Below are 26816 nucleotides of genomic sequence, written 5' to 3'. Positions count from 1 at the left end.
CTCCATCACACCGTGGCCTCACACGTCTCCTGCACAGCAGAAAGGACAGCAGTGACATCCTGTGACCAAACCCACTCCATGGCAGAGCATGGGGGGTCCCACCAAGCACCATGGAGAGAGTCCCCAAGACTGGATTTGCTTTTGGTGCTGAGCTTCTGGCACATGGTGCCAGCTGGAGATCTTGGCCAGGTTGCCTGAAGTTCATCCACAGCTCCATCCATTGTCCCCATCACCTGATGGGCTCAGGCTCCAACCCAGGAACTCAGCTGTAGGGTGTTGGGATTGAGCAGGACACCCCATGCCCATCCTGATGGTGGCTTTCTCTTGTCTCCTCACAGGGCCTGAAGAAGCCAAACATTGAGGAGATCCGACATGCCAAGAACGCTGTCTTCAACCCTTCCATGTTTGGCAGCTCCTTGCAGGACATCATCAACATGCAGAAGGAGCGGTACCCCGACCGGCAGCTGCCCTGGGTGCAGACCCGCCTCTCTGAGGAGGTCCTGGCACTCAATGGGGACCAGACTGAGGGCATCTTCAGGTAAAACCACCTAGGGCCATGAGGAGAACCTCAGGGTGGTGGTAATATGGACCTTCTCATGGAGATAAGGCATAAGGAGGTGGTGCAGCAGCATCTCCATGGGTGTCTTTCTCCTTTTGTAGGGTAGGGAGGAGCCCCCTCCTCAACTTCTCCTTGCTCCAAGGCCATGAGGAGTTCTTCATGACAGGGTTACACCCATCAGAGTCTCGTCTTGAGGTCTTAGGGTCTGGACCCACGTCCCTGGGGGGCAGGAATGAGGTCCCAAAATAGCCCCATCCCCAGCTGATGTCACCTCGTGGCTCTTCTTGAGCCCAAGATGAACCCATGAGGGACCCCAAAATAGCCCCATCACCAGCAGATGTCCCCTCATGACTCTTCTTGAGCCCCAAAGGAACCCGTGAGGGACCCCAAAATAGCCCCTTCCCCAACAGATGTCATACCTCTAGGCTCTTCTTGAGCCCCACATGAACCCATGAAGGACCCCAAAATAGTCCCATCCCCAGCAGATGTCACCTCTTGGCTCTTCTTGAGCCCCACATGAACCCGTGAGGGACCCCAAAATAGCCCCATCCCCAGCTGATGTCACCTCTTGGCTCTTCTTGAGCCCCACATGAACCTGTGAGGGACCCCAAAATAGCCCCATCCCCAGCAGATGTCCCCTCTTGGCTCTTCTTGAGCCCCACATGAACCCATGAGGGACCCCAAAATCGCCCCATCCCCAGCAGATGTCACCTCTTGGCTCTTCTTGAGCCCCACATGGACCCATGAGGGACCCCAAAATAGCCCCATCCCCAGCAGATATCACCTCGTGGCTCTTCTTGAGCCCCACATGAACCCATGAGGGACCCCAAAATAGCCCCATCCCCAGCAGATATCACCTCGTGGCTCTTCTTGAGCTCCACATGAACCCGTGAGGGACCCCAAAATAGCCCCATCCCCAGCAGATGTCCCCTCTTGGCTCTTCTTGAGCCCCACATGAACCCGTGCGGGACCCCAAAATAGCCCCATCCCCAGCAGATGTCACCTCTTGGCTCTTCTTGAGCCCCACATGAACCCGTGAGGGACCCCAAAATAGCCCCGTTCCCAGCTGATGTCACCTCTTGGCTCTTCTTGAGCCCCACAGGAACTTGGGGGGGGCGAACCCCAAAAGCTCAGGGATGAGGTTGTTTGTTAGGCAGGTGGGTCCCCATCTCTTGCTTTAGGGGGCCAACATCTCCCCTCCCTGCAGAGTCCCCGGTGACATCGACGAGGTCAACGCCCTCAAGCTGCAGGTGGACCAGTGGAAGATCCCCACGGGCTTGGAGGACCCCCACGTTCCCGGTAAGACCCCTGGTGGGGTGAGGGGGTGTAAAACCCATGTCCTCCATCCACAAGGTCTGCCATCTCTCAATCTTCTCCTCCTTCTGCAGCCTCCTTGCTGAAGCTCTGGTACCGGGAGCTGGAGGAACCTCTGATCCCCCATGAGTTCTACGAGCAGTGCATCACCCACTACGAGAACCCCGAGGCGGCCATCGCCGTCGTCCACTCTCTGCCCAGGATCAACAAAATGGTGCTGTGCTACCTCATCCGCTTCCTACAGGTACTGAGGGGACACCCCACCCACCATGTCCTCCTTGGGGCCACCTCCAAGCCTGGTTGCTCGTCTTTGGGTTCCCCAGGTTGATGTTGGGGTTTTGCTTATCAGGTGACACCCATCTCCTCCAAGAATGGAGGGGACACCCCACCATGTCCTCCTTGACTGGTGGATTCTCTTTAAGATCCCCAGGTTGACGTTGAGGTGACTTCATGAGGTGACCTCCATCTCATCCAAGAATAGAGGGGACACCCCACCACGGCCTCTTTGGGGTCACCTCCAAGCCTGGTGGCCTCTCTTTGGGTTCCCCAAGTGAATGTTGAGGTGACTTCATGAAGTGACTTCCATCTCATCCAAGAAAGGAGGGGACACCCCACTGTGTCCTCCTTGGGACCACCCCCAAGCCTGGTTGCCTCTCTTTGGGTTCCCCATGTTGGCATTGAGGTGACTTCATGAGGTGACCTCCATCTCATCCAGGAATAGAGGGGACACCCCACAACGGCCTCCTTGGGGTCACTTCCAAGCCTGGTTGCTCATCTTTGAGTTCCCCAGGTTGATGTTGGGGTTTTGCTTATGAGGTGATACCCATCTCATCCAAGAATGGAGGGGACGCCCCATCGTGTCCTCCTTGGGGTCACCGCCCAGCCTGGTTGCTCATCTTTGAGTTCCCCATGTGGACATTGAGGTGACTTCATGAGGTGACCTCCATCTCATCCAGGAATGGAGGAGACACCCCTCCAGGTCCTCCTTGGGGTCACCTCCAAGCCTGGTTCCCTCTCTTTGAGTTCCCCGTGTTGACATTGAGGTGACTTAATGAGGTGACCCCCATCTCATCCAAGAATAGAGAGGACACCCCACCACATCCTCCTTGGGGTCACCTCCAAGCCTGGTTGCCCATCTTTGACTTCCACATGTTGACATTGAGGTGACTTCATGAGGTGACCTCCATCTCATCCAAGAATGGAGGGGACACCCCACAACATCCTCCTTGGGGTCACCTCCAAGCCTGGTTGCTCGTCTTTGAGTTCCCCAGGTTGATGTTGGGGTTTTGGTTATGAGGTGACACACATCTCATCCAATAATGGAGGGGACACCCCATCGTGTCCTCTTTGGGGTCACCTCAAAGCCTGGTTGCTTCTCTTTGGGTTCCCCAGGTTATTTATGAGGTCATCTCCATCTCATCCAGGAATGGAGGGGTCACCCCACCACGTCCTCCAAGCCTGGTTGCCCATCTTTGAGTTCCCTAGGTTGACATTGAGATGACTTAATGAGGTGACCTCTATCTCATTCAAGAATAGAGGGGACACCCCACCACGTGCTCCTTGGGGCCACCTCCAAGCCTGGTTGCTCATCTTTTGAGTTCCCCAGCTTGACATTGAGGTGATTTCATGAGGTGACATCCATCTCATTCAAGAAGGGAGGGGACACCCCTCCAGGTCCTCCTTGGGGCCACCTCCAAGCCTGGTTCCCTCTCTTTGAGTTCCCCGTGTTGACATTGAGGTGACTTAATGAGGTGACCTCCATCTCATCCAAGAAAGGAGGGGACACCCCACCACGTCACCCTTGGGGCCACCTCCAAGCCTGGTTGCTCATCTTTGAGATGCCCAGGTTGATGTTGGGGTTTTACTTATGAGGTGACCTCCATCTCATTCAAGAATAGAGGGGACACCCCACCACATCCTCCTTGGGGCCACCTCCAAGGCTGGTTGCTCATCTTTGACTTCCACATGTTGACATTGAGGTGACTTCATGAGGTGACCTCCATCTCATCCAGGAATGGAGGGGACACCCCTCCAGGTCCTCCTTGGGGCCACCTCCAAGCCTGGTTGCCTCTCATTGGGTTCCCCAGGTTGATGTTGGGGTTTTACTTATGAGGTGACCTCCATATCATTCAAGAATGGAGGGGACACCCCATCATGTCCTCCTTGGGGCCACCTCCAAGCTTGGTTGCCTCTCTTTGGGTTCCCCATGTTGACATTGAGATGACTTAATGAGGTGACCTCCATCTCATCCAGGAATGGAGGGAACTCCCCACCAGGTCCTCCTTGGGGCCACCTCCAAGCCTGGTGGCCTCTCTTTGGGTTCCCCATGTTGACAGTGAGATGACTTAATGAGGTGACCTCCATCTCATCCAGGAATGGAGGGGACACCCCACCAGGTCCTCCTTGGTGCCACCTCCAAGCCTGGTTGCCCATCTTTGACTTCCACATGTTGACATTGAGGTGACTTAACGAGGTGACCTCCATCTCCTCCAAGAATGGAGGGGTCACCCCACCACATCCTCCTTGCCTGGCTGCTCATCTTTGAGTTCCCCAGGTTGACATTGAGGTGACTTAATGAGGTGACCTTCATCTCATCCAAGAATAGATGGGACACCCCACCACATCCTCCTTGGGGTCACTTCCAAGCCTGGTTGCTCGTCTTTGAGTTCCCCAGGTTGATGTTGGGGTTTTGGTTATGAGGTGACACCCATCTCATCCAAGAAAGGAGGGGACACCCCACTATGTCCTCCTTGGGGCCACCTCCAAGCCTGGTTGCCTCTCTTTGGGTTCCCCATGTTGACATTGAGGTGACTTCATGAGGTGACCTCCATCTCATCCAAGAAAGGAGGGGACACCCCACCATGTCCTCCTTGGGGCTACCTCCAAGCCTGGTTGCTCGTCTTTGAGTTCCCCAGGTTGATGTTGGGGTTTTGCTTATGAGGTGACCTCCATCTCATTGAAGAATGGAGGGGACACCCCACCGCGTCCTCCTTGGGGCCACCTCCAAGCCTGGTTCTCTCTCTTTGGGTTCCCCATGTTGACATTGAGCTGACTTAATGAGGTGACCCCCATCTCATCCAAGAAAGGAGGGGACACCCCACCACATCCTCCTTGTGTCCATCTCCAATCCTGGTTGCTCATATTTGAGTTCCCCATGTTGACATTGAGGTGACTTAACGAGGTGACCTTCATCTCCTCCAAGAATACAGGGGACACCCCACCACATCCTCCTTGGGGTCACCTCCAAGCCTGGTTGCTCATCTTTTGAGTTCCCCAGCTTGACATTGAGGTGACTTAATGAGGTGACCTCCATCTCATCCAAGAAAGGAGGGGACACCCCACCACGTCCCCCTTGGGGCCACCTCCAAGCCTGGTTGCTCATCTTTTGAGTTCCCCATGTTGACATTGAGATGACTTAACGAGGTGACCCCCATCTCCTCCAAGAATGGAGAGGTCACCCCACCATATCCTCCTTGCCTGGCTGCTCATCTTTGAGTTCCCCATGTTAAATTGAGGTGACTTAATGAGGTGACCTCCATCTCATCCAGGAATGGAGGGGACACCCCTCCAGGTCCTCCTTGGGGTCACCTCCAAGCCTGGTTGCTCATCTTTTGAGTTCCCCAGGTGGACATTGAGGTGACTTCATGAGATGACCCCTATCTCATCCAGGAATGGAGGGGTCACCCCACCACGTCCTCCTTGCCTGGCTGCTCATCTTTTGAGTTCCTCAGCTTGACATTGAGGTGACTTCATGAGGTGACCTCCATCTCCTCCAAGAATAGAGGGGACACCCCACCACATCCTCCTTGGGGCCACCTCCAAGCCTGGTTGCTCATCTTTTGAGTTCCCCAGGTGGACATTGAGGTGACTTCATGAGATGACCCCCATCTCCAAGAATGGAGGGGTCACCCCACCATGTCCTCCTTGCCTGGCTGCTCATCTTTTGAGTTCCTCAGCTTGACATTGAGGTGACTTCATGAGGTGACCTCCATCTCATCCAAGAATAGAGGGGACACCCCACCACATCCTCCTTGGGGCCACCTCCAAGCCTGGTGGCCTCTCTTTGGGTTCCCCAAGTGAATGTTGAGGTGACTTAATGAGGTGACCTCCATCTCATCCAAGAATAGAGGGGACACCCCACCACGTTCTCCTTGGGCCCACCTCCAAGCCTGGTTGCTCATCTTTTGAGTTCCCCAGGTGGACATTGAGGTGACTTCATGAGATGACCCCCATCTCCTCCAAGAACCATGAGGTCTACCATGGTCCTTCCCTCTCCACCCACTCCACGTTCCTCCTCCTCCTCCTCCTCCAGGTGTTCGTGCAACCGGCCAACGTGGCGGTCACCAAGATGGACGTCAATAACCTGGCCATGGTGATGGCCCCCAACTGCCTGCGCTGTCAGTCGGACGACCCCCGGATCATCTTCGAGAACACCCGCAAGGAGATGTCCTTCATCAGGGTCCTCATCCAGCACCTCGACACCAGCTTCATGGAGGGCGTCCTATAGCAGCCGCCACCGAGTCCCACCCACCCCTGACTCCCACCACCACCACCCCATCTCCTCCCACCCCCCGGCTCACCCCAGGAGCACAAGCTGGACCCCCCACAGAAGGAGGGTGCTGGGTGACGCGTCACCCCACCAGCGCCGCGTCCTGTGGTGGGGACGTGGGACCGTTCTCCATGTCCAGTCTCAACCCTCTGGCCACCTCACTGGGACACCCCCTTCTTGACCCGTTTTTGGGGGTCCCTGGGGACTGCAGCACCCACAGAAGCAGGACAAGGAGCACCCCAGCTCCATAGGGGACGGGTGGCCTTTCCAAACCAGGTGTCCTTACGTGGTCGTGGGTGGCTGTGGAGACCTTGGAGGGGTGAGGGGGCAGGTGACCACGTAGAGGATGGGAGAAGCTGGGTGGTGGTGGGGGGGAGTCAAACAAGTCGTGTGTCCCCCTCGACTTCTCCATTGGGGTTGGGGTTGAGAGCAGAGCTGTGGGGCAGCCGTGGGGCAGGGAGGACCTCCAAGGTGAGGAGAAGCCACGGGTGCTGAGCTGAGCACCTGGAGAACGTGGCACTTCGAGGACCAGAGCGCCAAGTGTCCTCGTGCCAGGACAGACCGTGGGACACACCTCCTGCTGAGAGCTGAGCACAACCCAGGGGTGGGTCCTGGAGGTCCCTGAGGGAGCTGCCAGGTCCTGGGTGGCCCATGGTGGCCCATGGTGGTTGGTTGCCCATCCTGGGGCGCTGGAGGAGTTGGGCAGGCAGGTCACTGCCCACACACATCGTGGTGGCCATCGGTGGCACCACACCGGACCCGTCTCACCACGTGTCGGCACCAAATGACCTATCTTGACACCCACCACGTCTGCTTGGGCCTGCTGGACCCACCTTGGGTTCCCATCACCTGGTCCTGGTCCTGCCCAACCCACGTGGGCATCCTGTCGTCTCCTCTTGGCTCTGCTGGACTCACCTTGGCATCTGTCACGTCCTCCTGGTCCTACTGGAACCCTCTTGGCACTCACCACGTCCTCCTGGTCCTACTGGAACCCTCTTGGCACTCACCACGTCCTCCTGGCTCTCCTGCAGCCATCTTGATGCCCATCATCTCTCCTTGGACCTACCCAAAGCATCTTGGTACTCGTCATCTCCTCTTGCTCCTGCTGGATCCATCTTGGTGCCCATCATCTTCTCCTGGTTCTCCTGGACCCATCTTGCCACCCATCAGCTATTCCTGGTCCTGCTCAACCATCTTGGTGGTTGTCACCTCTACTTGGCGCCGGTGGACACCTCTTGGCACCTGCCACGTCTCCCTGCTGCCTTCATCTTGGCACCCATCATCTCCTCCTGCTCCTGCTGGACCCATCTTGGTGCCCACCATCTCTGCTTGACCCCCATGGACACATCTCAGTGTCTCTCATGTCCTGCTGGTTCCCACAGACCTACCTTGGTGCCCACCATCCCCTCCTGGTCCTGCCCAACCATGTTGGCACCCATCATCTCCTCCTGGTTCTCCTACACAAATCTTGGTGCCCACCATCTCCTCCTGGTCCTGCCCAACCATGTCAACATCCATCATCTCCTCCTGGTTCTCCTGCACCCATCTTGGTGCCCACCATCCCCTCCTGGTCCTGCCCAACCATGTCAACACCCATCATCTCCTGGTTCTACACCCACCTTGGCACCCATCATCTTTTCCTGGTCCTGCCCAACCATCTTGGCACCCATCATCTCCTCCTGCTTCTCCTGAACCCATCTTGGCACCCATCATCTTTTCCTGCTCCTGCCCAACCATCTTGGCACCATTCATCTCCTCCTGGTTCTCCTGAACCCATCTTGACACCCATCATCTCTTGGTCCTGCCCAACCATGTCAACACCCATCATCTCCTCCTGCTTCTCCTACACTCATCTTGGTGCTTATCATCTCCTGCTTCTCCTGTCCAACCATCTTGGCCCCCATCATCTCCTGCCCAGCCAGCTTGGCACCCATCATCTCCTGGTTCTACACCCACCGTGGCACCCATCATCTTTTCCTGGTCCTGCCCAACCATGTCAACACCCATCATCTCGTCCTGGTTCTTCTGAACCCATCTTGGCCCCCATCATCTCTTGGTCCTGCACCCATCTTGGTGCCCATCACCTGGTTCTTCCACACCCATCTTGGCCCCCATCACCTCCTGGTTCTCTCACACCCATCTTGGCCCCCATCATCTCCTGTTCCTACACCCACCTTGGCCCCCATCATCTCCTGGTCCTACACCCATCTTGGCCCCCATCATCCCCTGGTCCTACACCCACCTTGGCCCCCATCATCTCCTGGTTCTTCACCCATCTTGGCCCCCATCATCCCCTGGTCCTACACCCATCTTGGTGCCCATCACCTGGTTCTTCCATACCCATCATGGTGCGCATCATCTCCTGGTTCTACACCCATCTTGGCCCCATCATCTCCTGGTTCTCCACCCATCTTGACCCCCATCATCTCCTGGTCCTACACCCATCTTGGTGCCCATCATCTCCTGTTCCTACACCCATCTTGGCACCCAGCATCTCTTGGTCCTGCACCCATCTTGGTGCCCATCACCTGGTTCTTCCACACCCATCTTGGCCCCCATCATCTCCTGGTTCTTCACCCATCTTGACCCCCATCATCTCCTGGTTCTCCCATACCCATCTTGGTGCCCATCACCTGGTTCTACACCCATCATGGTGCCCATCATCTCCTGGTTCTCCCACACCCATCTTGGCCCCCATCATCTCCTGGTTCTTCACCCATCTTAACCCCCATCATCTCCTGGTTCTCCCACACCCATCTTGGCCCCCATCACCTCCTGGTTCTTCACCCATCTTGACCCCCATCATCTCCTGGTCCTATATCCACCTTGGTGCCCACCATCTCCTGGTCCTACACCCGTCTTGGTGCCCATCACCTGGTTCTCCTGCACCCATCATGGTGCCCATCATCTCCTGGTTCTCCCACACCCATCTTGGCCCCCATCATCTCCTGGTTCTTCACCCATCTTAACCCCCATCATCTCCTGGTTCTCCCACACCCATCTTGGCCCCCATCACCTCCTGGTTCTTCACCCATCTTGGCCCCCATCATCTCCTGGTTCTTCACCCATCTTGGCCCCCATCATCTCCTGGTCCCACACCCATCTTGGTGCCCATCACCTGGTTCTTCCACACCCATCTTGCCACCTCCTGGACCCACCTTGCCCCCCACCCCACCCCTCATCTCCCCCATCCCCACCACTGGAGCCGAAGGACCCCGTCCCCACCCCACCCCAGCCCACCCCCCAATGGGACAGGTGTGTGTGTGTCCCCACTACAGCCACCCCCCCAAAGTGCCTTCGACTCCACCCGGGGCGAAGCGGGACCACAGGGGGACACCCAAGGGACACCCACCCCCCTCCTTGGGTGGGGGGCACCCACTGGGTGGGGGGTAAGGGTTGGGGAGGGGGGGGCACCCATCAGAGTATATAAATCTATTAAGAGAGTTATTAATTAAGACCCCCCCCCTCATTTCCAAGCCAGATATTATTTTAGGGGTGGGGGGGGTCCCATGGGTGGGGTGTGGGGGGGTGTCCCATGAATTTTAGGGTGTGGGGGGGGTCCCATGGGTGGTGGGGGGGGTGGACCCAGTGCTACCTCCCAGCTCTGCTCACTGCCAGGTGGGGCCACACACACACACACAGAGGGGAGGAGGGGGGGGGCGGAACACGACACCCACCCACCTACCCAGAGGGTGCCAGCGGGTGGGTGGGGCTGGGAAGGGGTCTCCCACCCCCCCCTCCCCATTTTTAATTGGGGGGGGGTCGATTCGGGGGGGGGATTATTTATTATTATTAATTAAAATCTCTTTTAACATTCAACCCCCACCCCCCCCTCCCCTTTCACCCCTCCCCCCACTGGGAGACACCCACCCACCCACCCCAAAGAACTCCGGGAGGCGGGGGGGGGGGGTGGTGGGTGGGATGGGGTGGGGGGGGGGGTTTATGGGGAGGGGGTGATGTATAGGGTGGGGGGGGTGTCCTATAGGCTGCCGAACTCTGTCCTCGGGGCGGGTGGGACGTATAGAGGCTCCGCCCCCCCCCCCTACACCCCCCCCCATTTGTGTGAATAAAGTTAACGTATGGCGAGCGCGTCCTCCGGCCTCGTTCACTCTGGAGCGGAATGAGGGCGCCTATGGGGGGTCTATAGGGGAAAGGCTGGAGGGGGGAGGGGGTCAGAGGAACCCCACCTGGGCTGTATATAGGTTCTATAGGGGAGTGTGTGGGTATAGCCCAATGTATAGGGATACACTGCCCAGGCTGTATAGGTTCTGGGGGGGGGGGGTATAGACCAATGTTTAGGATGTGTAAGGACAGCACACCCAGGCTGTTCTATAGGGGTGTGTATGCCCATCTCCCACCATATAGGATGTATAGGGACCCCCTGCCCAGGCCATATAGGTTCTAGAGAGAGGGGTGGTTATAGCCCAGGCTGTATCGCTTCTATAGGGGTGTATATGCCTGTCCCACACCATATAGGATGTATAGGGAGCCTCCAGCCCAGGATGTATAGCTTCTATAGGGGTGTATATGCCCATCTCCCACCATATAGGTTGTTTAAAGACAGCCCTCCCAGGCTGTATAGGTTCTATAGGGGTGTATATGCCCATCCCCCACCATATAGGATGTATAGGGACAGCCCTCCCAGGCTGTATAGGTTCTATAGGAGTGTATATGCCTGTCCCCCACCATATAGGATGTATAGGGAGACCCCAGCCATACCATACAGCCCCTATAGGGGTGTATATGCCCATTTCTCCCCATATAGGATGCATAGGGACAGCCCACCTGGGATGTATAGCTTCTATAGGGGTGTATATAGTCACATACAGAGGATGCATAGGGAGACCCCAGCCATACCATACAGCCCCCATAGGGGTATATATGCCCATCTCCCACCACCCAGGATGTATAGGGTCTCCCAGACTGTATAGGATGCATAGGGCATCCCATTGACACCTTATAGGCACTCACAGCCCCTGTATGTATAGACCCCATGGATCTCTATATGTGCAGCCCAGGGTGTATAGGGATGCACCCAGGATGTATACGGGGTCTATAGGGGGTGCTGCGTGACGTATGGAATGAAGGCACAGGGGGAGGTTCTATAGGGGCACCCAGGTGAGTATGGGGATCTATAGGGGTATGTGGGTCTCTATGGGGTAGGGGGATCTATAGGAGGATCTATATGGGGCATGGGGGTGCTGTAGGGAGGTGGGGACCTATAGGATGGGTGGGAAGCTGTAGGTGGGTGCATATAGAGAGTGTGGGTGCCTATGGGGGAGCAGGTGTCTATAGGGGGTGTTTATAGGGGCTGTGAGTGCCTATAGCTGCCTGTAGGGGTGTCTATAGGGGCTGTGAGTGTCTATAGAGGTGTCTACAGGGGTGCAAGGTGTCTATAGAGTGCCTATAAGTGCCTATAGGAGCACAGGGCTGCCTATAGGATGCCTATAAGGGCACAGGGCTATCTGTAAGGTTCCTATAGGGGTGTAGGGCTGTCTATAGGGTGCCTATAGGGACACAGAGCTGTATATAGGGTGCTTATAGGTGCCTATAAGGTACTTATAGGGTGCCTATAGGGGCACAGGGCTGTCTATACAGTGGCTATATGGTACCCATGGAGTGCCTATAGGGGCACAGAGCTCTCTATAGGGTGCCTACAGGTGCCTATAAGGTGCCTATAGGGGGCTGTGAGTGCCTATAGGGTGTCTATAAGGTGTCTATAGGGTGTCTATAGGTATCTATGGGGTCTGTAAGTACCTACAGGGTATCTATAGGGTGCTTATAGGGTGTCCATAGGGGTGAAGGGCTGTCTATAGGGTGCCTAGATGTGCCTATAGGGGCTGCAAGTGCCTATAGGGTGTCTATAGGTGCCTATAGGGTGCCTATAGTGTGTCTATAGGTGTCTATAGGGTGTCTATAGGTGCCTATAGGGTGTCCACAGGGGTGCAGGGCTGTCAGTAGGGTGCCTAGATGTGTCTATAGGGGCTGCGAGTGTCTATAGGGTGTCTATAGGTGCCTATAGGGTATCTGTAGGGTGTCTAAAGGGGCACAGGGTTGTCAGTAGGGTGCCCAGAGGTGTCTATAGGGGCTGCGAGTGCCTATAGGGTGCCTATAGTGTGTCTATAGGTGCCTATAGGGTGTCTATAGGGGTGCAGGGCTGTCAGTAGGGTGCCTAGAGGTTTCTATAGGGGCTGTGAGTGCCTATAGGGTGCCTATAGTGTGTCTATAGGTGCCTATAGTGTGCCTATAGGTGTCTATAGGGTGCCCACAGGGGTGAAGGGCTGTCAGTAGGGTGCCTAGAGGTTTCTATAGGGGTTGCGAGTGCCTATAGGGTGCCTATAGGGTGTCTATAGCTGCCTATAGGGTGCCTATAGGTGCCTATAGGGTGTCCATAGGGGTTCAGGGCTGTCAGTAGCGTGCCTAGATGTGTCTATAGCGGCTGCGAGTGCCTATAGGGTGTCTATAGATGTCTATAGGTGCCTATAGGGTGTCTATAGTGTGTCTATAGTTGTCTATAGGGTGTCTATAGGTGCCTATGGGGTTTCCATAGGGGTGCAGGGCTGTCAGTAGGGTGCCTAGATGTGTCTATAGGGGCTGCGAGTGTCTATAGGGTGTCTATAGTGTGTCTATAGGTGCCTATAGGGTGTCTATAGGTGTGTATAGGGTGTCCATAGGGGTGCAGGGCTGTCTGTAGGGTGCCTAGATGTGTCTATAGGGGCTGCGAGTGCCTATAGGGTGTCTGTAGTGTGTCTATAAGGTTTCTATAGGGTGTCTATAGGTGCCTATAGGGTGTCTATAGGGTTGCAGGGCTGTCAGTAGGGTGCCTAGAGGTGTCTATAGGGGCTGCGAGTGCCTATAGGGTGTCTATAGTGTGTCTATAGGTGCCTATAGGGTGCCTATAGGTGCCTATAGGGTGTCCATAGGGGTTCAGGGCTGTCAGTAGCGTGCCTAGATGTGTCTATAGGGGCTGCGAGTGCCTATAGGGTGTCTATAGTGTGTCTATAGGTGCCTATAGGGTGTCTATAGGTGCCTATGGGGTGTCCATAGGGGTGCAGGGCTGTCTGTAGGGTGCCTAGAGGTGTCTATAGGGGCTGCGAGTGCCTATAGGGTCTCTATAGGGTGTCTATAGTGTGTCTATAGGTGCCTATAGGGTGTCTAATGGTGCCTATAGTGTGTTTATAGGTGCCTATAGGTGTCTCTAGGGTGTCTGTAGGGGTGCAGGGCTGTCAGTAGGGTGCCTAGATGTGTCTATAGGGGCTGCGAGTGTCTATAGGGTGTCTATAGTGTGTCTATAGGTGCCTATAGGGTGTCTATAGGTGTCTATAGGGTGTCCATAGGGGTGCAGGGCTGTCAGTAGGGTGCCTAGATGTGTCTATAGGGGCTGCAAGTGTCTATAGGCTGTCTATAGGTGCCTATAGGGTATCTATAGGGTGTCTAAAGGGGCACAGGGTTGTCAGTAGGGTGCCCAGAGGTGTCTATAGGGGCTGCGAGTGCCTATAGGGTGCCTATAGTGTGTCTATAGTGTGTCTATAGGTGCCTATAGGGTGTCTATAGGGGTGCAGGGCTGTCAGTAGGGTGCCTAGAGGTTTCTATAGGGGCTGTGAGTGCCTATAGGCTGTCTATAGGGTGCCTACAGGTGTTTAGAAGGTGCCTATAGGAGCTGTGAGTGTCTATAGTGTGTCCATAGGTGCATATAGTGTGTCTATAGGTGACTATAGGGTGTCCATAGGGGTGCAGGGTTGTCAGTAGGGTGCCTAGATGTGTCTGTGGGGGCTGCGAGTGCCTCTAGGGTGTCTATAGGTGCCTATAGGGTGCCTATAGTGTTTCTATAGGTGCCTATTGGTGCCTATAGGGTGTCCATAGGGGTGCAGGGCTGTCAGTAGGGTGCCTAGAGGTTTGTATAGGGGCTGTGAGTGCCTATAGGGTGTCTATAGGGTGCCTACAGATGTCTATAAGGTGCCTATAGGGGCCGTGAGTGTCTATAGTGTGTCTATAGGTGCCTATAGGGTGTCCATAGGTGCCTATAGGGTGTCTATAGGGGTGCAGGGCTGTCAGTAGGGTGCCTAGAGGTGTCTGTGGGGGCTGCGAGTGCCTATAGGGTGTCTATAGTGTGTCTATAGGTGCCTATAGGGTGTCTATAGGGTGTCCATACGGGTGCAGGGCTGTCAGTAGGGTGCCTAGATGTGTCTGTGGGGGCTGCTAGTGCCTATAGGGTGCCTATAGTGTGTCTATAGGTGTCTATAGTGTTTCTATAGGTGCCTATAGGGTGTCTATAGGTGCCTATAGGGTGTCCATAGGGGTGCAGGGCTGTCAGTAGGGTGCCTAGAGGTGTCTATAGGGGCTGCGAGTGCCTATAGGCTGTCTGTAGGGTGTCCATAGATGTCTATAAGGTGCCTATAGGGGCTGTGAGTGTCTATAGTGTGTCTATAGGTGCCTATAGTGTGTCTATAGGTGCCTATGGGGTGTCCATAGGGGTGCAGGGCTGTCAGTAGGGTGCCTAGAGGTGTCTATAGGGGCTGCGAGTGCCTATAGGCTGTCTATAGGGTGTCTATAGTGTGTCTACAGGTGCCTATAGGGTGTCTATAGGTGCCTATAGGGTGTCTATAGGGGTGCAGGGCTGTCAGTAGGGTGCCTAGAGGTGTCTATAGGGGCCCCGAGTGCCTAATGGGTGTCTATAGTGTGTCTATAGGTGCCTACAGGGTGCCTATAGGCGCCTATGGGTGTCTATAGGTGCCTATAGGGGCCGTGAGTGTCTATAGGTTCCCCTTCGGCTGCCGCAGGCGCTGGGGGGGGACCGCTCGGTGCCGCCTCCCGCAGCCGCCCGGAGCGGTGCAGCCGCCGGACCGGCCCGGACGGGGCCGTTTCCCGGGGCCTGGGCCCCGTTCCAGCGCCGCCGTTCCCGGCGGTCCCGGCCCGGCTCTTCCCGGCTCTTCCCGGCTCTTCCCACCGGGATGCGGCTGGTCCCGGCGCTCCGGCTCCGGCTCCATCCCGGGCCCGGTGCCGCGGCGGGACCCGGCGGGCAGCCCCGGTACCGCCAGGGGCAGCGGCCCGGGCCCCGCACCCGCGAGTATTTCTACTACCTCGACCACCACGGGCAGGTACCGGCACCGGCACCGGCACCGGGGGCACCGCGGGGACCCGGGGGGACCCGGGGGGTGGGAGCAGGGGGGTCCCGGGGGGGTCCCCGGGGGATACGGTGGGACTGGGGGGGTCCCGGGAGGGTCCCAAGGAGGATACGGTGGGAATGGGAGGGATCCCGGGAGGGTCCCAGGGGGGATACAGCGGGACCGGAGGGGTCCCGGGGGGATACGGTGGGACTGGAGGGGGTCCCGGGGGGTCCTAGGGGGGATATGAGGGGACCAGAGGGGTCCCGGGAGGATATGGGGGGGCCGGGGGGTCCCGGTGGTACCGGGGGGTGGGAGCAGGGGGGTCCCGGCGGGGTCCCCTGGGGATACGGGGGGACCAGGGGGGTCCTGGGAGGGTCCCAGGGGGGATACGAGGGGACTTGGGGGGCCCGGTGGGACCGGGGGGTGGGAGCAGGGGGGTCCCGGGGGGGTCCCCGGGGGATACGGTGGGACTGGGGGGGTGCCGGGAGGGTCCCAGGGGGGATACGAGGGGACCAGAGGGTCCCCGGGGGGATATGGGGGGGGCCGGGGGGGTCCCGGGGGGATACGAGGGGACCGGAGGGGTCCTGGGGGGGATCCGGTGGGACTGGGGGGGTCCCGGTGGTACCGGTGGGGTCCCCGGATGGGATACGGGGGTCGTAGGGGGGATATGAGGGGACCGGAGGGATCCCGGGGGAATACGGGGGGATCGGGGGGTCCCGGTGGTACCGGGGGTGGGAGGAGGGCAGTCCTGGGGGGGTCCCCGGGGGATACGGTGGGACCAGAGGGGTCCTGGGGGGGATACAGTGGGACTCGGGGGGTCCCGGGAGGGTCCCAGGGGGGATACGAGGGGACCGGAGGGGTCCCGGGAGGATATGGGGGGGCCGGGGGGGTCCCGGTGGTACCGGGGGGTGGGAGCAGGAGGGTCCCGGGGGATCCCCCGGGGGTTACAGTGGGACCGGAGGGGTCCTGGGGGGGATATGGTGGGACTGGGGGGGTCCCGGGGGGGTCCCTGGGGGATACGGGGGGACTGGAGGGGTCCCGGTGGTACCGGTGGGGTCCCCGGATGGGATACGGGGGTCATAGGGGGGATATGAGGGGACCGGAGGGGTCCCGGGGGGATACGAGGGGACCAGAGGGTCCCCGGGGGGCATACGGGGGGACCGGGGCGGGTCCTGGGAGGGTCCCAGGGGGGATACGGGGGGACTGGGGGGGCCCGGTGGGACCGAGGGGTGGGAGCAGGGGGGTCCCGGGGGGGTCCCCGGGGATACGGTGGGACTGGGGGGGTCCCGGGAGGGTCCTAGGGGGGATACGGTGGGACTGGGGGGGGGCCGGGAGGGTCTCAGGGGGGATACGGTGGGACCACAAGGGTCCTGGGGGGGGTCCAGGGTTACCAGGAGGGTCCTGGGAGGGTCCCCAGGGGGATCCGGGGGGAGAGGGGGCTCCAGGGTGGGCCCCGGTGGTACTGGGGGTGAGGGGTGGGAATTGGGGTGTCAGGAGGTCCCCAGGAGGGATGGTGGTACCGGGGGGAGGGTCCAGGGGGGTCCCAGGGGTCCCTGGGGGGGAGTCCCACGGGGTCAGTCCCTGGTGAGGGGGAGGTCGAGGGGGGTCCCAGGGGGGACAGGGGGGTTCAGGGGTTGTCCTTGGGGGGGGGGGGGGGGGGGGGTAGTTGCAAAGGGGTCCTGGGGGGGGTTCCTGGGGGTAAAATGGGTCGGGGGGGTCCCAGAGGGGTCCAAGAGGAAAAAGGGGGAGGGGGGGGGTCTTGGGGGGAAAAGGGATCTGGGGGGGGGTCTTGGGGGGAAAAGGGATCTGGGGACGGTCCTGGGGGGCGTTCCTGAGATTTTGGAGCTTTTTCTGGCTCCTTCTCAGCTCTTCCTGGATGACACCAAAGTCAAGAACTTCATCACCTGCTTCAAAGGTACCAGGACCCCCCCCCAAAGCCCCCCCATCAGCCCCCCAGAACCCCTAAACCCACCCCCCACGATGCCCCCAAAACCTGTCCCCCCATCAAAACCCATTCACCCCTCACAGACCCCCCCCAAAAACCTCCCATCTCCCCTGAAGCCCCCAAACCTCCACCCCAAACCCCCCCATCCTCCCCCTGAACCCCCAAACTCCCCCATCCTCCCCCAGAACCCCCCCAAAAAAACCCAACCCCCACCCCAGAACCCCCCATTCCTCCCCAGAACCCCCTCAAACCCCTCCATTCACCCCCAGAACACATCAGGAACCCCCCCAAAACCCCCAACCCCCAGCCAAAACCCCCCAAAACCCCCCAACCCCTACCCAGAACCCCCCCAAAAACCCCCAACACTCCCCCCAGAACCCTCCCAGAACCCCCTCAAACCCCCCCATTCCCCCCCAGAACCCCCTCAAACCCCTCCATTCACCCCCAGAACACCTCAGGAACCCCCCAAAATCCCCAACCCCCCCCCAGAACCCCCCAAAAACCCCCAACCCCCACCCAGAACCTCCTAATCCCCCCCAAAAAACCCCCACCCCCCACCCAAAACCCCCCCATTCCCCCCCAGAACCCCCATCACTCCCCCCTAACCCCCCCCGTGAAACCCCCCTAGAGCCCCCAGCACCCCCAACCCCCCTCCCCTGCTCCCCTTAATTAGGACCCGATCCTTAATTGGGGGTGGGGGTGGGGCTCTGGGGGTGAGATGGGAGGAGATATTAATTAGCATATTAATCACTTCATTAACGAAGCGGCTCTTAATAAACTCCTTAATAAACAGAGATCCCCGTTAACGAGCTGGATCCGGCCGGTGCTAATTAACCACACAAAGGATCCAGACCTGGTGCTAATTAACTGCATGTGGGGATCCAGACCTGGAGCCACACTAATTAACCATGCACAGGATCCAGACAGCGCTAATTAACTGTATGTGGGGGATCCAGATCTGTACAGCACTAATTAACCACGTGAGGGATCCGGACCCGGCACTAATTAACCACGTTGGGGATCCAGACCCGGATCCGGCGCTAATTAACTGCGCATGGGATCCAGCCCCAGCGCTAATTAACTGCATGAGGGATCCAGATCTGTACAGCACTAATTAACCACGTGCGGGATCCAGACCTGGACCTGCACTAATTAACTGTCCACAGGATCCAGATCCATCCTAATTAACTGCACATGGGGCATCCGGATCTGGCTGGCGCTAATTAACCATGTGCAGGGATCCAGACCTGGACCCAGCACTAATTAACCATGCGTGGGATCCAGACCTGATGCTAATTAACTGCATGTGGAGATCCAGACCTGGACCCAGCGCTAATTAACTGTGCACAGGATCCAGACCTGATGCTAATTAACTGCATGTGGAGATCCAGACCTGGACCCAGCGCTAATTAACTGTGCACAGGATCCAGACCTGATGCTAATTAACTGCACATGTAGGATCCAGATCTGGCCGGCACTAATTAACCGCGTGCAGGATCCAGACCCAGCACTAATTAACCGTGTGTGGGATCTGGATCCAGCCTGTGCTAATTAACCACACGCAGGGATCCAGACCTGATGCTAATTAACTGCATGTGGAGATCCAGACCTGGTGCTAATTAACTGCACATGGGGATCCAGACCTGGACCCAGTGCTAATTAACCACGTGGGGGATCCAGACCTGGACCCAGCATTAATTAACTGTGCATGGGATCCAGACCCAGGCTAATTAACTGTGGGGCAGGGCAGGATCTGGATCTGGCCAGCACTAATTAACCACGTGTGGGATTCGGACCTGGCACTAATTAACCACATATGGGATCCAGACCCGGATCCGGCGCTAATTAACTGTGCGTGGGATCCAGCCCCAGCGTTAATTAAGTGCATGAGGGATCCAGATCTGTACAGCACTAATTAACCACGTGCGGGATCCAGCCCCAGCACTAATTAACCGCACACAGGATCTAGACGGTGCTAATTAAGTGCACACAGGATCTGGACGGTGCTAATTAACTGCATGTGTGGGATCCAGATCTGGCCTGTGCTAATTAATTACACACGGGATCCAGATCTGGTCAGTGCTAATTAACCACATGTGGGATCCAGACCTGGATGGTGCTAATTAATGGTCTATGTAGGATCTGGATCCAGCCGGTGCTAATTAACCATGTGCAGGATCTGGATCTGTACAGCACTAATTAACCATGTGCGGGATCCGGATCCAACCTGGCGCTAATTAACTGCACGGGATCTGGATCCAGACCGCGCTAATTAACCACACACAGGATCCAGAACCAGATCTAGCACTAATTAACCACTCATGGGATCAATTAACTGCGCGTGGGGATCCAGATCCAGTCAGTGCTAATTAACCACACACGGGATCTGGATCTGGCTGGTGCTAATTAACCACACACAGAATCTGGGTCTGGCCAGCACTAATTAACCACATGTGTGGGATCCAGATTCAGACAGCACTAATTAACCGCACACAGGATCTGGATCCAGTGCTAATTAAATCTGGATGGAGCTAATTAACCACACGTGGAATCTGGATACAGACGGTGCTAATTAACCACATATGGGATCCAGACCCGGTGCTAATTAACTGTGCATGGGGATCCAGAGCCGGCCAGCATGTGGGATCTGGATCCAGTCGGCACTAATTACCTGGGTGTGGGATCCAGACCCAGTGCTAATTAAATCTGGATGGAGCTAATTAACCATGCACAGGATCCAGACCCGGTGCTAATTACCTGTGCATGGGGATCTGGATCCAGCTGGCACATGTGATCCGGATCCAGTCAGCACTAATTAACCGCATGTGGGATCCAGACCCAGTGCTAATTAACCACACACGGGATCTGGATCTGGCTGGCGCTAATTAATCATGTGAGGGATCCAGACCCAGATCCGGCGCTAATTAACAGCACACGGGATCCAGACCCAGTGCTAATTAAATCTGGATGGAGCTAATTAACCACACACAGGATCTGGATCTGGATCTGGCTGGCGCTAATTAATCACGTGAGGTATCCAGATCCAGACCCAGACCTGACATTAATTAACAGCACAAGGGATCCAGACCCAGTGCTAATTAAATCTGGATGGAGCTAATTAACCATGCACAGGATCCAGACCTGGTGCTAATTACCTGTGCATGGGGATCCAGAGCCAGCCGGCACGTGGGATCCGGATCCAGTGCTAATTAACCACACACAGGATCTGGATCTGGCTGGTGCTAATTAACCACGTGTGGGATCCAGACCCAGACCTGACACTAATTAACAGCACCCAGGATCCCGATCCAGCCGGTGCTAATTAACCACACGCCAACGCATGGACACGCAGCTCTCCCGGGATTAATCACCAGGGGGGAGGGCTGAGTGTTAATTAAGCAGCGAGCTAACGACCATCCATCCATCCATCCATCCATCCATGCTGGTAGACGTGGCGTTCCTGGCCTTCTTCTTCACGCGGCTGGAAGCGAACCGGAGCGGCCGCTATGAATCCCACTTCCCTTTCCTCTCCCGTTGCGGCCGGGAGCGGAACTTCCTGCGGTGCGAGGACCGGCCCGTGGTGTTCACCCACCTCCTGCCGCATCCCGACGGGAGCTCATCCCTCTCCTACTGCGGCGGAGGCCAGCGCTTGGCGGTACCTTTCCAACCGGGGAGCTTAACGGTCCTACCGGAAAACGGAAGGTTGTATCATCCGGCGCCGGGAATGCCGGGCGGAATCGGTTTGATCCGGTCGGCGTTGGCTTTGGAGTGGAGTTCCTGTTTCCTGTATGAATCCGGACCGGAGCAACCCCCAACCCATTTCCTATGGGAGGATCGGCGTTACCGCCTCACCGGGGAGTTGTTACCGGTTCTCCGCCGCGGCGAGGGGGCGGGATACGGCGAGGACGCGACCGCCGAGTCAGGGGTGAAGGGTGGAGGGATTAAGTGATCAGCACCATCGTTAACCACATCGATTAATTAAATATATAATCAATTAGATCAATTAATTAAATATATATATATAAAATGAGCTTCAACCACGTGGCCATGCCGGTTCCTCGCCGCCGATATGGATACGGGAAGGCGGGAGCGGGTTTCGGCAGCACCGCGGTTGCGGCGGGGTAATTCCAGCTTGTTTGGTTGTTTCCTTCCTCGTTATCCCAGTGTTAATTAACCAGCGTGGTGATGGAATAGGGAGGGCGAGGAAGAGGAAACATCGGATTCCAGGAGGAAGAGGAAACACTGGATTCCGGGAGGAAGAGGAAACACCGGATTCTGGGAGGAAGAGGAAAAAACAGATTCCAGGAGGAAAAGGAAAGACCGGATTCCTGGAGGAAGAGGAAAGACCAGATTCCGGGAGGAAGAGGAAACACCAGATTCTGGGAGGAAGAGAAAAATCAGATTCCAGGGTGAAAAGGAAACACCGGATTCCGGGAGGAAGAGGAAACACCAGATACCAGGAGGAAGAGGAAACATCGGATTTCAGGAGGAAGAGGAAACAGCTGATTCTGGGAGAAAGAGGAAATACCGGATTCCAGGAGGAAGAGGAAGCATCAGATTCTGTGAGGAAGAGGAAAGACCAGATTCCAGGAGGAAGAGGAAACATCGGATTCCGGGAGGAAGAGGAAACACTGGATTCCGGGAGGAAGAGGAAACACTGGATTCCGGGAGGAAGAGGAAACACTGGATTTGGGGAGGAAGAGGAAACACTGGATTTGGGGAGGAAGAGGAAACACCGGATTCTGGGAGGAAGAGAAAAATCTGATTCCAGGGCAAAAAGGAAACACTGGATACCAGGAGGAAGAGGAAAAAACAGATTCCAGGAGGAAAAGGGAAGACCGGATTCCAGGAGGAAGAGGAAAGACCAGATTCTGGGAGGAAGAGGAAAAAACAGATTCTGGGAGGAAGAGGAAAATCAGATTCCAGGGTGAAAAGGAAACACCGGATTCCGGTAGGAAGACGAAAGACCAGATTCCAGGAGGAAGAGGAAAGACCAGACTCTGGGAGGAAGAGGAAACACCGGATTCCAGGAGGTAGAGGAAACAGCAGATTCCAGAAGGAAGAGGAAAGACCAGATTCCAGGAGGAAGAGGAAACATCAGATTCCAGGAGGAAGAGGAAACATCAGATTCCAGGAGGAAGAGGAAACACCAGATTCCAGGAGGAAGAGGAAACACCAGATCCCTTGAGGAAGAGGAAACACCGGATCCCTTGAGGAAGAGGAAACATCAGATGACAGGAAGGAGAGGAAGCATCAGATTCCTGAGGAGTTTTCCTGGCGCTACGTGGTGAAGTAGTCGAGGGCGCCGTGGAGGCAGAGGCTGGTGGTCCAGACGGCGTCGCCTCTCCCAGAATCCACCAAGATCCGGCGTAAATCGGCGTTGACGGCGGCGGCAAGTTCCTGATCCACCTCCTCCTCGAAGAGGTGGGATGAAGGGGAGCGGGAGCCGTAACACTCCAGGGGATAAGGATAAACAACGAGGTGTAAATCCCGGAGGATCACAGTTTTCCTTACCAACACCTTGAGTCCCGCCACGGTAACGGGGTTGCCGAAGAGCCCCAGGCACCGGAGGCGAGAGCACCGGCAAAGCACCGGCAGTAGGGCTTCCAAGGTGGAGTCTGTCAGGCGGCATTCCATGAGATCCAGGTGGAGGAGGGAAGGAGCCGTTTCCTCCAGGAGCTGTTGGAGGGGTTGGAAAAGGTTCCGGGTGAAATCGTGGCCGCTCAGGTCTAATTTCTTCAAGGCTGGAGCGTGGCGGCTTTGGGAGAGGAAGGTCAGATCGCAGGGAAGGAGGGAGCAGAAGGCCAGCTCCAGGCTTTCCAGAGGAGTCTCCAAATCCCTACCGGATCAAAAACCCCCCATGAACCATCAGCTCACCGGTGCCGGCGCCGCGCCGAGGATTAGAGGGGGTGGAAGGGACCTCCAGAGATCATGGGGTCCAACCCCCCTGCCAAAGCAGGGTCCCTAGGACAGGTCACACAGGGAGACATCCAGACGGGGCTGGAGTATCTCCAGAGAAGGAGACTCCACACCCCCTGGGCAGCCTGTCCCAGGGCTCCCTCACCCTCACCAGGAAGAAGTTCTTCCCCACATTGGTGTGGAACTCCCTGTGCTCCAACTTGAGCCCATCACCCCTTGTCCTGTCCCCACAGACACTGAGCAGAGGCTGCCCATGTCCCCGTGTCCCACCCTTCAGCTATTGATCCCCAGTGATCAGATCCCCTCTCAGGCTTCTTCTCTCCAGGCTGAACAGCCCCAGCTCCCTCAGCCTTTCCTCCCAGGGGAGATGCTCCAGGCCCTTCAGCATCTTCATGTCCCTCCTCTGGACTCTCTCCAGGACATCCCTGGTTTTTCTATCCCAGGGAGCCCAGCACTGGACACAACACTCCAGGTGGGGCCTGACCAGGGCAGAGCAGAGGGGGAGGATCCCCTCCTCTGACCTGCTGCCCACACTCCTCCTGATGCCCCCCAGGATCCCATTGTCTCTCTCAGCTCCCAGGGCACACTGCTGGCTCATGGCCACCCTGTCACCCACCAGGACGCCCAGGTCCTTCTCCACAGAGCTCCTCTCCAGCAGGTCACCCCCAGCCTGTCCTGATTCCAGCAGTTATTCCTTCCCAGGTGCCAGACTCTCCACTTGCTCTTGTTGAACCTCATCTGGTTTCCCCCTGCCCAGCTCTCCAGCCTGGCCAGGTCTCTCTGGATGGCAGCTCAGTGTCCTGTGTGTCACCCACTCCCCCCCAGCTTTGTACCATCAGGTACCTGCTGATGGCCACAGCGCCAGCAACTCACCCGAGAAACTGCCTCAGTTTCCCCGAAAGCCTCGAGGAACCCAAGTTGAGCTCCTTGAGGTTCTTCAGCTCCCCCAAGTGAGCGGCGAAGCGCCGGATGGCGGAATCGGCGCCGGTGAGACGCCGGACGTCGACGTTGCTGTAAGGTAGCTTGAGGCTGAGGAGGTGGGTGAAGGCGGCGAGGCGCGGCAAGACCACGCAAAGCCCGGCTAAGCCCAGGTTGTTGAAGCGTAGCTCGACGCGGCGTATCCCAGAAGGATCCAGAGAGTCCAACAAGGTCACAGTCCCAGCCACAGACAGCTCCTCAGCGTGGAAATCCCGGCATTTGAGGCGTAAGGGGCCGGGATTTTGGAGGGCGTCGCGGAGGACGCCGAAGGAGGTGGCGTTAACGAAGAGGTCGGCGCGGATCTCCACGCAGCGCGGGGCGGCGGGCGAGGAGCCGGGTGGGATCTTGCGGCGTTTGGAAGAGAGTTTCAAGCAATCCGCTCGGTGCCTGGAGATCTCCAAGCACGCTTTGGCTAAGGCCACCGTGGAGGACCAAAGGCTCAGCCCACCGGGGCCGCGGTGGGATTCGGTGGTGGTGGCGGCACCGCTGCTGAGATCTGTCATATCCAGGATGCGGAGGCGACACGGCTTCCCGCTGGATGAGGGGGGTAAAATGGGGGGAGGTAATGTGGTGGTGGTAAGAGGGTGATGGTAAAAAGGGGGGTGGTAAAAGGGGGTGGTAAAATGGTAGTAATAAAAGGGGGGGCAATAAATGGGGATAAAATGGGGGTGGTAAAATGGGGGGGATAAAAGGGGGGTGGTAAAAGGGGGGGATAAAAGGGGGGAGGTCAAAGGGGGTGGTAAAATGGCAGTAATAAAAGGGGGGGACAATAAAATGGGGATAAAATGGGGGGTGGTAAAATGGGGGTGGTAAAAGGGGGATAAAAGGGGGGAGGTCAAAGGGGGGAGGTAAAAGGGGGAGGTAAAAGGGGGGAGGTAAAAGGGGGGATAAAATGGGGGGTGGTAAAATGGGGGCGGTAAAATGGGGGGGATAAAAGGGGGGGATAAAAGGGGGGAGGTAAAAGGGGGGTGGTAAAAGGGGGGAGGTAAAAGGGGGGGATAAAATGGGGGGCAATAAATGGGGATAAAATGGGGGGTGGTAAAATGGGGGTGGTAAAATGGGGGGATAAAAGGGGGAGGATAAAAGGGGGGAGGTAAAAGGGGGGCAATAAAATGGGGATAAAATGGGGGTGGTAAAATGGGGGCAGTAAATGGGGTGGTAAAGGGGGGGATAAAAGGGGGGTGGTTATCCCTCCTCTTCCTCCACCTTCTCCCTCTTTTTCCCTCCCTTTCTCCCTCCTCTTCCTCCACGTTATTCCTTTTCCTCCTCCTCATTATCCCTCTTCCTCCCCTACCTTCTCCCTCCTCTTCCTCATTATCCCTCTTCCTCCTCCACCTTCTCCCTCTTCTTCCTCCATCTTCTCCCTCTTCTTCCTCCACCTTCTCCCTCTTCTTCCTCCACCTTCTCCCTCTTCTTCCTCCACCTTCTCCCTCTTCCTCCACCTTCTCCTTCCTCCTCCTCCTCCCTCTTCTTCCTCCATGTTATCCCTCCTCTTCCTCCTCATTATCCCTCTTCCTCCTCTACCTTCTCTCTCCTCCTCCTCCACCTTCTCCCTCCTCCTCCTCCACCTTCTCGCTCCTCCTCCTCCACCTTCTCCGCTCCTCCTCCTCCATGTTATCCCTCCTCTTCCTCCACCTTCTCCCTCCTCTTCCTCCACCTTCTCCCTCCTCTTCCTCCACCTTCTCCCTCTTCCTCCTCCACCTTCTCCCTCTTCCTCCTCCACCTTCTTCCTCTTCCTCCTCCACCTTCTCCCTCTTCCTCCTCCACCTTCTCCCTCTTCCTCCTCCACCTTCTCCCTCTTCCTCCTCCACCTTCTCCCTCTTCTTCCTCCACCTTCTCCCTCTTCTTCCTCCACCTTCTCCCTCTTCTTCCTCTCCCTCTTCTTCCTCCATGTTATCCCTCCTCTTCCTCATTATCCCTCTTCCTCCTCTACCTTCTCCCTCCTTCTCCCTCCTCCTCCACCCTCTTCTTCCTCCATGTTATCCCTCCTCTTCCTCCTCATTATCCCTCTTCCTCCTCTACCTTCTCCTTCCTCCTCCTCCTTCTCCTCCTCCTCCTCCTCCTTCTCCCTCCTCCTCCTCCTCCTCCTCCCTCTTCTTCCTCCATGTTATCCCTCTTCCTCCTCATTATCCCTCTTCCTCCTCTACCTTCTCCCTCCTCCTCTTCCACCTTCTCCCTCCTCCTCCTCCACCTTCTCCCTCTTCCTCCTCCTCCTTCTCCCTCCTCCTCCTTCTCCCTCTTCCTCCTCCACCTTCTCCCTCTTCCTTCTCCATCTCCCTCCTCCATGTTATCCCTCCTCTTCCTCCACCTTCTCCCTCTTCCTCCTCTTCCTTCTCCTCATCCTCCTCCACCTTCTCCCTCTTCCTCCTCTTCCTTCTCCTCATCCTCCTCCACCTTCTCCCTCTTCCTCCTCCACCTTCTCCCTCCTCCTCCTCCACCTCCACC

General features: G+C 57.1%; 3 protein-coding genes across 3 annotated transcripts in view; 2 read left to right on the top strand and 1 right to left on the bottom strand.

Annotated features, from left to right (window-relative positions):
• ARHGAP39 (Rho GTPase activating protein 39) overlaps positions 1–6380 on the top strand; it is a gene marked incomplete at its 3' end in the record, with an annotated part of 194330 nt that extends 187950 nt beyond the window's left edge. Inside the window, exons 8-11 of the mRNA XM_084260477.1 lie at positions 339–538; positions 1767–1858; positions 1948–2117; positions 6186–6380. Of these exons, the coding sequence (XP_084116603.1) occupies positions 339–538; positions 1767–1858; positions 1948–2117; positions 6186–6380 (657 nt within the window). The remainder of the gene's footprint in view (positions 1–338; positions 539–1766; positions 1859–1947; positions 2118–6185) is intronic.
• An 8884-nt stretch (positions 6381–15264) lies between these two features.
• LOC311188932 (UPF0598 protein C8orf82 homolog) lies at positions 15265–21510 on the top strand. Its single transcript, XM_084260482.1, has 3 exons — positions 15265–15520; positions 17396–17444; positions 20924–21510. The coding sequence occupies exons 1-3, from the start codon at positions 15374–15376 to the stop codon at positions 21421–21423; spliced, it is 696 nt and encodes a 231-aa protein (XP_084116608.1). The 5' UTR covers positions 15265–15373; the 3' UTR covers positions 21424–21510.
• Positions 21511–22754: 1244 nt separating this feature from the next.
• Positions 22755–26816, bottom strand: part of LRRC14 (leucine rich repeat containing 14) — a gene marked incomplete at its 3' end in the record, with an annotated part of 8711 nt that continues 4649 nt past the window's right edge. The window contains exons 3-4 of the mRNA XM_084280245.1: positions 24267–24905; positions 22755–23313 (exon numbers count right to left, since the gene is read on the bottom strand). Of these exons, the coding sequence (XP_084136371.1) occupies positions 22755–23313; positions 24267–24905 (1198 nt within the window). The remainder of the gene's footprint in view (positions 23314–24266; positions 24906–26816) is intronic.

Source organism: Gallinula chloropus (genome assembly GCF_964237585.1).
Source record: "Gallinula chloropus genome assembly, chromosome: 2".
NCBI lineage: Eukaryota > Metazoa > Chordata > Aves > Gruiformes > Rallidae > Gallinula > Gallinula chloropus.
The sequence above is the reverse complement of the archived record's forward strand: the minus strand, read 5'-3'. Positions and strand labels throughout refer to the sequence as shown.